Here is a 13,794-nt window from a genome sequence, read left to right as displayed (position 1 = left end):
CGCGCCCGCGGCACCGCCCCGCGGCTCTGCGCTCGCTGCTGGGCACGGGCACGGGCGGGAGGCGGCGCCGCGGCTCCGCGGGCACCGCGCGTCTGTCCGTGCGGCCGTCCGTGCGTCTGTCCGTGGCCGGCACCGGGTGTCTGTCCGTGCGGCCCGCCGGCACCGGGTGTCGGTCTGTCCACGGGGACCGCGTGTCTGTCCGTGCGGCCCGCCGGCACCGGGTGTCGGTCCATGGGCACCGCCTGGTACCGGGTGTCTGTCACAGGTCCGAGCGGCCCCGCCGGTACCGGGTGTCGGCACAGCCAGGAGAGTGAGATTGCTCACAGTGCTGATGGAGCTAGCATGAGCTTTAAAGAATGGAAAACTAATAAGCCCTACAGTCATTTTTAACAGATCTGGAAACACAACTCCGGAGTATATAATCTCATTGTGACCCTGCAATGCGCATTGGTGTATTTTCCTGTTACACCTGATTAGCTCCTACCGAGTCCAAAATGCCACTGATGCTAAAAATATACAGCCTTGGGAAGTTACCACGGGCACTGCTGAGCATCTTCAGAGTCTGCAGCTGTGTTTTACTAATGCCTTTGATCTGAAGCTTTGTTTTCCTAACAGCTAATTTATTAGTGAGCAAATTGAGGCTTTTGCATACTAACAGACTTGCCAAGTATCACTTAGGGGCCAGAACAGAGGCTAATGGAATTATAAAGTCTCTCCTCCACACCCAAAAAACTGCCCCTCTTATAAAGTCAATTTAATTATTCTCTAGAATGGAATGTACAAGATGTGTAGCGTATTGCAATATCAAAAGAGTTCAGTTAATTTACCTCTGTTAACCTCTGTGTGACCCTGCTCTGGGGACTTGAGGATCTGTCACTCCTCTTGCTGTTGGCTCAGCATCTGTGGTGTTAAACCACACATTCAGAGGATGCATTAACTGCTCGGCGCTGCTGCTGTTGCTGGTATTTTGAGCTGAGAGGAAATCCGTTTCAGGTTCTTTTCCCTGGAAGCAGGGGCACACAAGTGCTGTACCCTCTTTCCTTCTGAGCCGGGAGAAGCAGCACCTGTCAGATTGCCTGCACACAAGGGCTGCTGCTCAGGCCTGTGTTCCTGGCTCGTGCGTTATTCCCAGCTGATCGTTGGTCAGTGCTCTGGGAGGAAAAGCAGAATTTTGCAGTGCTTAAATTGACCTCAGTGGCATCTGAGGGCATGAACATCACCCTGTCCTGCACAGCAGCTTCTACAGCGCAGAGCTCTGCTGGATTTCCTGGGAAATCCCAGCTCCTTAAACGGCAGGAGCTTGGCAGAAACTGGAGTGACCTTTGTGCCAATGACTCTGTTGGGAATTTTTTGGCCTGCATGTAACCTGTATGGGCATTGCAGCTGGATATGGTGGTGGACAGCTCAGCTGAATTGTCAGCTTATTTCTTCAAATACGTCCTGCAGAGAAGATTTAAATTATGTTACTGAATGGAAATCCTTCTGTTGGGAATATTGAAAGAAAACTGGCACATACGCACTTAAAAAGACATTTTTGGGGAGCCTGAGGGTTTGGGTTTTATTTTAAAAAGTCTGATGTACTAGTCTATTTCTGTTTTAAACATGCTTTTAAGTGGGAAACCTACACTGTCTTTTACCACGTGAAACAAACAGTTTGATTGCCTCCTGAAAGCCCATTCTGCACAAACCTGTGCCTGTGCTTGGGATTTCAAAGCAGGAGAGCTGCTGAGAGCGCCTGCGAGGCAGTGGGGGAGTGGACAGGAAGCTGCAGGGGAGACACCCTGCAAGGGGCTTTCCCTAAAGGATGTGACTGAATCTCAGGTGTCTCGTGTGAGGCTGTGTGACACGCACAAACACACAAACCAGCTCCAGCAGCGCAGTGCAGGATCTGGCTGTACCCTCTCTGCCTGCTTGCAGGTCCTTCTCCTGAAGTGCAGCAAAGGGAGCATCAAGGTGAGAAGCAACAATGTGCAAGCACTGCATTTCCTGCCCTGCCCAGCCCAGCGTCTCCCTCCTGCCCCAGGGCTTGCACAGCTCACATGGGGACTCACAGAGAATTGTGTGTGCTTCACACTGCTGCGAGTGGACAGCCCCTCCTCTGCTGGACAAAGGAGTAATCCTGGGTAACACGTCTGCTCGCTGCTACCCCTTCATCCTAAATCATTTGAAAAGGATGATGTCAGTAAGATGAAAACTCAGATTTGAGAATTAAGTTTCCATGCCAAAGCCGCAGTCCCCGGCAGGGTCCTGAGAAGCACCCCTGATCTGTACTAATTCTTCATGAATTACACGCTCTTCCGGGCCAGAGACAACCCCTGCACGTTCTGGTTCACATGTGAATTTCTGGGTATGACTGTGCTGTGATGAGTGTTCTGTCTGAACAGATACCTGACTGATTCCTCAACAGATTCTGCAGCACTGGGTTTTTCAGAGGCTGAGGGGAGATGCCTTCCAAGTTAGACAGTGTTTAACTCAATCTGTGAAGTCAGCCATGGGGAATCCAGGCTGCACTGGAAACCCAGCTCTTTGGCATTAAATCACAGAGATATTTTAATGTGAAACTGGGAATGTTGTGCAACTCTGCAGAGAGCAGAGTCCAGAACAAACTCCAGGTTTAAATTTTCTCACTGTTTTTCTGCAATTTAGTGATTTGTTTGTTCTATATCCATGACTACATGACTGCAGACATTATCATCAAATGTGGCTTGTATGAAATACATGGCAATAGTTTGAGGCTCCTCAGCCTCCTGGGCTGTGGATGCCAATCCTCTGGCTAGGGTGTCCTGCTCTCTAGAGCTGCCCCTCCAGCGTGCCTCACTCTGGGCTGGAGGGAATCCCGTCAGCAGGGACAGGGATTTGACTGAGCTGCCAAACAGTGAAGCCAGAGAATCAGTGCTTGTAATTTTGGAATTCTGAAATGTGATGATCTTCGAACTCATTTCACAGTGGGAGAAGACAACCCTTTGTTGGAATGAATCCAACTTTAGCACTGACATGGGTCACTCACCCAAATTCCTGCCGGTAAGATTTTGGGGTGGAGGGTATGGGACTCCCTCCACAGCTCTGAACCCATCCCCTCTGTGCAGTCATTGCTGCTGTGGTGGGCCTCGGCATCCAGCTCTGCTTCTGATGTGTCAGGTGAGCTGTGTGTAAGGGCTGTGATACACAGCCTCAGGGGACCAGCAGCACGTGGTGTGTGGCTGCTGCATGGGGATGACAGGATTTAATCCGTTCAATAGTTGTGCCTGATTTTGTGGGGTAAATCAGTAGGTGGAAGTGAGCAGTAGGGAGGTGCCAGTTGTCCCAAATTCTTGGTTTTCCTTACCCGGCGATTTCCCAGTGTTTCATGTCTTAGGGGAGCGTGGAGGGGTCAGTCACTTTCTCTGCTGACCCGGCTCTTCTTTTTTGACCTGGATGAGCTGTGAACTGGAGCTGTTTTGGATAAGAAGTGACAGCTGAGGGAAGAGGCAACAACTCATCCTCTGTACCAACCTGAACCACACTCACACAGCAACCCATTTGTGGATTAGTGGGATTCAGTTTAGTGTGAAATATGTCAAAACAAAGATCTTGCAGTGTTGGTAATGAGTTTTTGTCGCAGTTTTGAAGCATTTGCAGGAGTGTTTCATACTGCTCCCCCATGGTCTTGCTCAAGTTGATTATGAAACTGTGACCTTGTGGGTGGTTTGCTCAGGAAATGGGGCTCCCTGTGCTCTGGCCCAGCTCCTGTGCATGCAGCAGCTTCCCCGTGAGGCTGCAGCAGGCTCTGCTGCTGGTGTCAGCTCAATTTCCTCCTCCTAAGAGCACGCCAAGGCCTAGATCTCAAACACTGGCAATGAAACAGCTCTTGGAAGAACCTAGAGCAGTGCAAGAGGACACGGGAGGGAGGCCAAGGCTACAGAAACAAGAGGCAGTAACTGCCCGTATGGTGCTTGGGCAGGACTGCAGCTTCCAGCACTGCTTCCCTCAGCCCAGCAGAAAGGAACGGGCTCTCGGTGCTGGACACCACCATCCGCCTTTTTCTGTAAATATTTCTGGGCTCTCTGCACGTCTGCCTGGGGAGAAACTAGCCATAGTGCAGACAGAAAGAGAAGCAGGTGAGCAAACCTGAGATGAGCATGCTGAGATCCCATGAGCCCAGGCCGTGCTGCCTGGGAACAGCAGGTTTGGGACTAGTTCATAAAGAATGGGGGTCTAGACCTTCAGCCAGAGACTGATAGGAGCTCTGCAAGTAGCTCTTTTGAGTGGAGGGAGTGAAAGGATGGAAAAATAATATCCTGACTGCAGGTAAATCCGCATCTTGAGAGAAGATGAAATGCGGGCTCGTATCTACGACTTGTCTGGCATTTGATGCATCCTACAGAACGTCAGACTGTGAGCATCGGGGAAGCTGTGTCCTTTGGACGAACAAATTTACGATTAAAACAACAGCAACTCAGGATTTTGCTCGCCTTTGACATTTGAGACTTTACCATGCTCTTGGACTGTATTTTTCAGGATTTTTCTCTGCAGCTTTGAGGCAGGGGAGCTTAATTAAAACCTGAAATGAAAGGTCACTCCAGCCTTTATTTCAAATTAAAATCCCCCACAACATGTTGCCTCTCACACAAGTACTGGCTGTGAGTCCCTGGGAGCAAGCAGGCTGTGCTGTTTGTATTACAGCTGAGGTTGCCAGTGAGATCTGACAGTGTTTTGCACCAATTCTGGGCACGCGGACAGCTGGCACAGAGCAGCTCAGTTCCTGCTTTACACATGTGTTTTGCTCTGCCCCTCAGATCTGGGAGCTGCTGGATCCAGCTGCATTCCTGCAGGGCAGGGCTTTGGAGCAGGAGCCCCACAGCAGAGGGCCATGTCCTTGCTGGAGAGAAGCTGTGAGAGCTGGCAGGTATCTCAGCTCTGCAGAGCTGCACAGCAGTGCCACGGAGCCTCTGGAGTCCCTGCAGAGCCTCTGGAGTCCTGCTGCAGGAGAAAGGGTCAGTGCTGCAGGGAGCCAGGGTCAGTGCTGCAGGAGAAAGGGTCAGTGCTGCAGGAGAAGGGGTCAGTGCTGCAGGGGGAAAGGGTCAGTGCTGCAAGGGGCCAGGGTCAGTGCTGCAGGAGAAAGGGTCAGTGCTGCAGGGAGCCAAGGTCCCTGCCTTGTCTTCTGTCTTTTCTGGAAAGCAGTCGTGGCTATACTTAGAACATTCCTGCTCCTGTCTAAAGGGAAGGATTCACACGCAGCTCACTGAGTGGCACCACAGGAGGAGCTGGCCCAGCCCAGCAGCAGAGGCTGGATGCACAGCTCTGCTGGGCAGACCCACTGTGCCTTCCAACAGCTGCTGCTCTGCCACCTCCACATTTCACAGGTCTGTGAGAGCAGCACAGTCAACACAGCACGAGCTTAGAAAGTGGGGAAGGAGAAATCAAACATCAGGGTGCAGCTGAACAATAGCAGGGTTGCTGTTTCTGTTGAAGCTCTTGGAGCCTCCCTGACAATTCCCCCCAGTGGCTGCAGCTCCAGCGAGCACAGTGCTGTCATTGCAGGGTACAGCTCTCCAGCTGGAGGGACCTGCTCACAGCTGGTTTTACTGTTGTTGTTGAGGATTCTGGTTTTCAGGGCCTCTGTGTTGTGCGAGCCGCCCCGTTATCGATAGCATATCTGTTACGTGACACTCCTCTGTGCTCTGAGGCTCTGCCAGCGCTGCAAGGCAGCTCAAAGCACACAGCAAATCTGCTTTAACTGCCTTGGAACAAAAGCCTAATGTAGTGTGCAAAATAGAGGGAGACAAAAAGGATAAAAATCAAATTAGATTCACTGTGCACACAAACTCTCAAACCCAAAGCACAGTGATGCTGGTCATGGAGGGAAGAAAACAGCTTTAAAAACATGGCATAAAAGTGGATTTCTGTCCCCACTCTGGGAGTCTCTTTGTGTCCTGCAGGCACAGCCAGGCTGAGATGCTGTGGTGGTTCAGTACACCCTCCCTGCCTGCCCCAGCAGCTGTTTGTGCCCGTGGGGCTGATTGGAGGGGACGATCCCGGTGCTGTCAGACCTCACTCCCTGCAGGGCAGCCCTGGCTGAGCCCGACTGCAGCGAGTGAAGGCTCAGGGCTCCCTGAGAGCTGCAGCAGCTTCCCCGTCCTACAGCTGAGCAGGGCCTGGACCCTCCCAGGGGGTGGCAGCCTGCCTTGGCCATGGGGCACCTCCCTGCTGCCGATGTGTTCCAAGCCCTCTGCAGATCCAGGAGGGCTCGGCCAGGTCCGGATGTGCTGACACAGCTCCTGTCAGCAAAGTGCTTGTGCTGCTTCAGCTCTTCTGGGAAGGTTCGACGGATGCTGCTCCAGTAAACAGCCTTCCTTCTCCAGGGAAGGTGCATCTCCATCGCAGATCCCCTGGCTTCAGGTGCTCCCTGCAGGGCTGTGCCCCCAGGTCCAGGCCAGAGCTGGCACTGATGGTGCAGAAGATTTGCAACTTGTATGTGGAACTGCCTGTGTTTTCTTGTGTGTGCCCAGTGGTGAGTAATCCATGGGATGGACAGTGATGGGTGTCTAGCCCGAGTTCCTGAGAAAAGCTAACAAATCCCTCCGGGGGGGCTGCTGATAGTGCCTGAGACCTGAGGTACCAAAATCCACCCCCGTGTCTCGCTGCTGCTGCTGAGCACAGGCCAGGTCACTGGGTCTGTGTGCCGAGCTGTGCTGGTGTGAAGGGGCACTTAGAAACACCCCAAAACTTTCCACTCTTTCAGGAAATAACACTTTCATGCTGGAATTTGCAATGAAGTTGTGAATGTGCCTGGGGCCCGGGGCTTCTCCAGGAAAAGGCCCCTTTGGCCGGCTGCATTCAGCTCTAATGAGAGAGCTGAATTCTCCCTCAAAGCTGTGTTTTCCATTTGGCCCCTTTCCCCCCATCAATCGCTGTCAGTTCAGACAGAGGCCCCACATGCAGCTTCCCCTGGGCCTGTGTGCCGCCCGGGGCTGCTGGGGAGGACAGCCTGCCCTACTAAACTGCATCTCTGAGCCTCGGAACAATAGCGCTTTGTGCGAGCGCACAGTGCGAGCTCAGTTTCCCAGGCTTTCCCTTTCTGCTGTCCCTGTCCCGCTGGAGCCCCCGGCAGCGCAGGGGCTGCTGGCACCGAACAAAGGAGCGGGGTGGGCCCCTCGGCCCCTGCCCCGGCTCCAGCTGCAGGTACTGGATCGCTGTCCTCCAGTACAACAGACCGAGTAATTGGAGCAAAAACGCACACAGGCTGCAAGGAGGGCTGCAGCCGCTGCTCCAGCAGGTCACCTGCAAGCAGTGCCCTCGCTGCAGCCCTGGGGACACCGTGGTGGCACCGGGGCTGGCCTTGGTGGGCACAGAGTGCCCTGGTGCCCACGTGCTGCGGTGAGGGCTCCCTGAGATGCTGGAGAGAGGAGCTACAGAGTGAAGCTTAAAAGAAATCAAGCTAGGCTGAATCTCTGCAGCAGCTTGGTGGTGCCCCTTCACCCAGGCAAGAGTGCAGGGCCATCCAGTCTGCACGCAAGGGGATGCTCCTTTTTGCCAGCAGCCATGAAAGTACCCCCAGAAGGAAGCAGGGATGCTAACTCCACTTACAGACGTGGAAATGGGGATGTGGGCAAGACCTTGGTGTCCCAGATGAGCCGTTTCTGTCCAGTGGGCCCATGCCCACCCGCCTGCCCCTGCTGCCCCTGGCTGCTGCCGAGGGCTCGGGGAGCTGCTGGAAACGCTGGGTCCTGTGGGTACAGGCAGGAACGGGGGCTCACCCTCTGTCCTGTGCCCTGCTGGCGAATCCAGTCAAGCACCAGCTCAGGTGGACGTGCTGGGATGCACAGGGCCCTGTTTGGTGCAGGGATGTGGGGCCATGGTGGCCAGGCTTGCTGGTCCTGCTGGGCTGTGAAGGGGCCCTTCCATGGGGAGAGCTCCTGCACTTAGGAGCTCTGCATCCCAAAATGCCTAAAATTGCCGCTAGTGGGTTTCACACTGCAGATGGAGAGTTGGAGATCATGTGTGACTAAATTAATTGGGAACAACAAACAGCAGGGACCCAACTATTGGCAAACACTGGCAGCCCAGCCACCACCGGCACTGGAGCTTCCTTTGCTGCAGCATGACCAGCTGCACGCAGCCCTCAGGGCACACCTGAGCTGCTGGCATCGTTACCCTGCAGTGCTGCCTTCTGCTGCCCCACGGCCTGTCCTTCCTGAGCTGCTGTGCTGTTGGCCTCGTCCAGAAAGGCAGTGGTGGGGAAAGCTGTCTCTTATTTATAGCTGCACAGTCCCACGCAGTGCTGATCTGCAGGGTGCAGAGTTCCCAGTGATGGAAATGGATCAAGGAGTAGATGTATCTTGCATGTGACAAGAATGGGCTCAGTTCTGCAGAAAAGAGTTGCCACCATGTGACCTGCAGAGAGGAGCTGAGAACACCACTGTGTGTGACAGGTGTAACACCTGCAGGCTCTGGCCTTGTGTCCATAGTCATTGATACCTCAGGAAGCGATCCATTGGCTGTGAACAGTAATTCAGGGAGGGTAAAGAGATGTTGTTAAAAGAGCAGCAAGCTCCTCCTCTTGTGCAAGTTCTTTTTTTGGTCTGTTGCTACAGCAACTCTCTACCAAGAACAAAGATGACAGCAAGATATTAAATTTTGCAGCAACTCAATTGACTCCTGATTTCCCTTCTTTTTTTGCCTTTGGTAACTGAATCCTGCTGCACTAATTGTGTTAGATTTCAGATGGAAATCGTGTGACAAGAATTCCTGTGTTGCTCTTTCCTCCTTCCCCTCAGAAACCAATTAAATCAATTTATTTAAATCCAGTGGGTCATTATAAACACTGGATTTCTTGGCCTTATTTCTTTTGCATGTGAACATCACGTATTTTACCCACAAATCATATTCTGTACCAAAATCCCCAAAGCCTTGATATTCTTTAAAAAGAAGCAAACACTTTTTGGCAAGTACTGTTTTGGCAAAGTTCAACGTCTGCCGGTGGCGCAGACCAGAAATGTAAAATGTGAGTAACTGCAACAGAGGTCGTCTGGATCTGGAAATGTTAAAATCGGTTTTAAAGCACTGCTGCATTTCAGTTCTGCCTCCCCACAGCTTTGTTCCTTGTGGGCAGACCTGAGGAGCCACGGAGCTGCGTGTCCGGGGTCACGTCTGCACATGCAGAGCCCTGGGTCTGGTGGAGCAGAGCCTGACAAGGACCTGCTGCCTGCCAGGACCTGCCACCTCCAGAGCCCCAGCCCCTGGCCACGGAGCTGCAGAGCTCCTGCGTGGGGACGGCCCTGGAGCTCTGTCACTTTGGGTGTGACTGTCACCTGTGTGTGCCAGGTGCTGCTCTAGACAGGGCTGAGCGAGCTCAGTGCTGCAGGGAACGGGGATGAGGGGCAGAAAGGCCAGAGGAGTCATCTGATTTGACACAAAACATGCTTCTGGCACTGGGATGAACTCCTGGGAGCGTGTAGCCAGGGGGAGCAGCACCATCCTACGGGAGCAAAGCATGGGTCAGGTCGTAACCAAACTGCAAACCCAACTGCACCAAGGAGATGACACAAAACATGACTGCTTCTGGCACTGGGATGAACTCCTGGGGGCATGTAACCAGGGGGAGCAGCACCATCCTACGGGAGCAAAGCATGGGTCAGGTCGTAACCAAACTGCAAACCCAACTGCACCAAATAGCAGAGGTTTGTACCCAACCCTGGGGAGAATTCTGCCCGCATGGTGGAAGAGGAGATGCTGGGACCATGCTGGGTGGTGGAGCTGCAGCTCCCAGGAGCACAGGGTGGGGTATCCTCACCCCTGGGGAGGGAGAGCATGGGGGAAAATGGAAGAAAGTGGAGGCAGAGAGGAACAATAATAATGGAGAAAGGGGGGTTGACTGATGGACATAAATTATTACATATTTAGCTTTCCTCTGAATCAGTGGGAGTATAATTAACAATCTGGTTCTGGCAGCTTTGGCTTCAGCACGGTGTGCACAGGAGGGATGGGCCCAAGAGGGGTCTGGGCCACCATGGGTTTAGCACAAGATCAAAGCTGTGGAAACGGCCCAGCAGAATAAACAGCTCCTGCTGCTTTTCCTGGAGAGCTGTGCAAAAGCACCTCTTTGGGGGCACATGCAGTACAGGGCAAGGGCTGCAAGCCACCCCATGGCAAGGCTTAACCAGCCCTGGGGTTTCAGACACACACCTTGGATGTCAACAGGCAAAGGGCAGGTTGTGCAGGGCATGTGCTCCCTGAGGAGCCCGGCGTGGCTGCTGGTGCCCATCCCTGCAGCAGCGGCTGCCGGGCACAGCTGGAGCTGCTGCTTGCAGCGGGGAAGCGAAAGCGCAGCGCTGACCACAGAGCCTGGGCAATCTCCCTGAGGAAACGCAGGCTGCAGATCTCTGGCAGGAAGCTGCTCGCAAGAGCCCTTTCACCGCTGATAAGCACCGCGGCCACGGCCTCGTGCACTTACAGCAGGTTCTCAGTGGCTGGTGGCTCCAACGCCCTTCACAGGAGAATTAGAGCTACTGGGGAGAAATGCTGTTGCCTTGCCAGGTTGTTTATCGTAATTCTTCATGCATCTAGTCACATATAAGTATTCCCATTTCTTACAGGGACTTGAATTATTGACCAGTGTAAAGCTGAATTCTACTGGTACCACAAGGGCTTAAGATGGCAGCAGTGGAAAAGGCTGGGATCAAGGTGGGTGTGTATTTTAGAACACCCTTTTTCTTCTCTGAATATTCATGGCCTCAAGGATACTACACATGTATTTTTGGAAGATACCTTGCTACTTACAACTGAGCTGTTGGTGACCTGAATAAAATAAAAATCAAAAGCAAACTTCTGGGATGCTTTACTTGAAAAACAACATGCATTTCCACATACAGAAATCTTTGGCTGCAGTTATTTTGGGTGCAAAGGCAGGACCCATTGACGAAGCTCTGTCAGTGCCAAGCTACAACTGCACTCCACTACAGAGATAAAAAAGGGAACAGAGTGATAAGTAGTTTTCTGTTAATATGACAAGGTAACAGCACTTTGCTGGCAGGAAATAAGATGTAAGGTTCAAAAAACAAAGGTGATGTGCAGCACCAACAGCTGCTGTGTTACGTGTCCCCAGCTCTACTCTTACATGGGCAAAGGTGTGTATGGAAGCCTTTCCCCAGCGTGCTGTGCCAGAGCCATGCCATTCCCACAGCGGGGACAGCCAGCAGGGCTGGCTTCTGCTGCCCTGGCTCATGTGGATTCCATTCCCCAGCTGACCCTGCTGCAGCGGAGTGCTTTCCTGCGTGGGCAGTCTCTCCCAGTCTGGCTGGTGCACTCAGGCCTCATGAGCCTGAGGCAGAGCCCTCCTTGGGACCCTCGAGCCTGGGCTGGAATAGTTCCCATCACCAAGGAGGGATTTACAGCAACTTCCCTTGACTTCCCAGAGGGTTTAGCCACATATCAATGGCCAAAGCCATCCCCCTTCCCCAGCTTCTTCAGCCCAAGGAATGGCAGAAAGGATTCTGCCTTTCAGAGACCTCAGGAAGGCAGACAGACCAAGGGAGAGTTGGGGTCCTGGCACGAGCTGCCTTACTCTGGGATGAGCTCCTGGCAGCAGTGCTGCAGCTCTGGCACCTGTGTAAGGTTGTGAAGGGGTTCATCAAATAGCTTGGTGTCCATGTCATCTGTGGCCTCTGGCTGGCTGCAGCCTTCTCTGGCAAAGCTTCACCAGTGTGAGAGTGGCTATGGTGACATTCCATCTCTGAAAGTATCCAAGACTGGGCAGTGCTTGGAGCAGCCTGGTCTACTGCAGGTGTCCCTCCCATGGCAGGGGGGTGGGATGAGATGAGCCTCAAGGTCCCTTCCAACCCAAACCAGCCTGTGAATCCATGAGCAGAGGGTCTGCCCAGCTCGTGGTGGCATACCTGAGTGTCTCTGGAAGCAGCAGGTCATGCTCTGCTGAGGCTCAGCACATTGTGAGTTACAGTTTGAAGCTGGAAACAAAGAGTGCAAGACAGCTTCTGCTTAAAAAAATTTCCTTAATTTAGGAATTGCTTTAAGCCAACATTACCTCTGCTTCCTGAGCACACACAAGGCTACTGCCCTGGAAATAATCTGCATTAGCCTTACTGGAGTGACCACGTTGCCATAGCTACTGTTGGTTTCTCTATACCTCAAGCTTGAAGTGTTTATTATGATTAAATCCCATCCCATCCCATTCTTCATTAAAAAATTCTGGGTCGAGAGTGTCACAAAGTGAATTACAATGTAATCCTTCCTTTTAAGAAGCTGTTTCAAGTAGAAATTCCACAAAGTATCTTAGACATTGATATTTGTTAAAGATCATTAATTCATGATTGGATTATTTTTCTTCAGCCATCGCTGCTTCTTTATTCTTTATGATATCTGAGTAGCAGAAACCCCTGGCACTGCTGGATCATTTCATGACTGGGATTTTTCTTCCACTACTAGAAAAAGAAAAGGTGCTTAACACTCTCAGACACTCAGCTTTGACCACAGAGCTGGCCTTGCAGGTTTGAACCAATTTGGCAAGGAAATCAAAATCTGTCTTATGGCACAGGTGGTTATCAGGAATGCTGGTCCTTGCTCTCTGAATCCCTGTGGGTGTTGCAAGGAGAAGTGACTGCTGCTAGGATGAATCCTTTATCCAATGGCCTGTGCTTCTCTTTCCTTGCTTAGTTTGGTTTGTTTTTTCTTTGTGGAGAGCAAGCTCGGAACTGTAAGATCCCTCCAGGGTGTTCTTGGCTGTGAAGGAACACAACATCATCATCCCTGGGCTCTTCTGGTCATTGTGTAAATTGGCTTTTCCTTGCTTTGGGAGATGACACTCCACTGGTGTACAGCAATCATTGCACACGCCAGTGGCACCCTCTCCAGAAGACCCGATGTTCCTGGAGGATCATTCTTTGATACCTGTTGACTCTCCTCGGTGTTTCCTGTCCAGCCTGGTCCCAGTACAGCTTAGGGCAGTCACACACAGGTCCCAGCCCAGCCCCTGCCCAGACTCCTGGCAGGGGATGCAGCAACTCGCCCTAGGGACTGGTATATGCTCTGTGTGTGCTCCTGCCCTGCCACAAAACACTGACCCACGCTCACAGCCACTGTCTAGTGCCCTCCCTGTGGTCCCTGTGCCCAGCGGGGGTCTAGCACAATTTTTGCTGTCCCTGAGACTCTGAGTGCCTTGGTCCCCCTGGAGTTGGAGTAACAGTGCTGAGCCCTGAGCCCGTGCCTCAGGTTCTGCTCTGTCTGTGCTTTCCTGGAAGGGCTCGCTCTTTCTCCCTCCTCCCCGGGCCTTTCCACAGCCACTGAGATGCAGAATGCCCCTCTGTGCCGCCTGCTTGCACTAGGTAAATTATTTGTGTAATGGGCTGGGGTTATTTTTTAAAGTTGGCAGAGTAGCTGTGAATCATCAAATCTCCCTGAATTCACTCCTCACAAGACGCCCACAAAAGACCCCATTGTGCGGAGCAGCGATGGGAGGGAGCCGGGGCGGACAGAGGACCCACTCAGCGGCTGCGGGATGCGCGGGGTCCCGCGCCGCCTGCCCTGGGATGTCCCGAGCGCTCAGCCGGGACCCCTGACCCAGCGCCTTAACCTCTGGGCTTGCTTCTGCTGCAACGAACACTTTCCCCTTTTTCCTCAGGTTTAACAAGAAGTGACAAATCTGCTCCAGCGCACCGCGCTGTGCCAGCGGCGCCCGGACGGTGCCGAGCCCCGGGCTGCGGAGGGGCCGCTCCGGGACGGGGACACGCGGGGACAGCGACGCATCCCGCGCCGGGCGGGGCCGGGCCGAGCCGAGCCGTGAGGGGCCGCGCCGGGCCGTGC

The 13,794-nt window shown here is 53.1% G+C and overlaps 1 protein-coding gene across 1 annotated transcript in view; it reads right to left on the bottom strand.

Annotated features, from left to right (window-relative positions):
• Positions 1-6,358, bottom strand: part of THUMPD3 (THUMP domain containing 3) — a 15,751-nt gene extending 9,393 nt beyond the window's left edge. Inside the window, exon 1 of the mRNA XM_039734255.1 lies at positions 6,251-6,358. Coding sequence (XP_039590189.1) covers positions 6,251-6,358 — 108 coding nt within the window. The remainder of the gene's footprint in view (positions 1-6,250) is intronic.
• Between the last annotated feature and the right edge of the window lie 7,436 nt (positions 6,359-13,794).

This window comes from Passer montanus, unplaced genomic scaffold (assembly GCF_014805655.1).
Source record: "Passer montanus isolate IOZ18808 unplaced genomic scaffold, ASM1480565v1 scaffold9, whole genome shotgun sequence".
Taxonomy (NCBI): Eukaryota; Metazoa; Chordata; class Aves; order Passeriformes; family Passeridae; genus Passer; species Passer montanus.
This window is presented reverse-complemented; position numbering and strand designations above follow the sequence as displayed.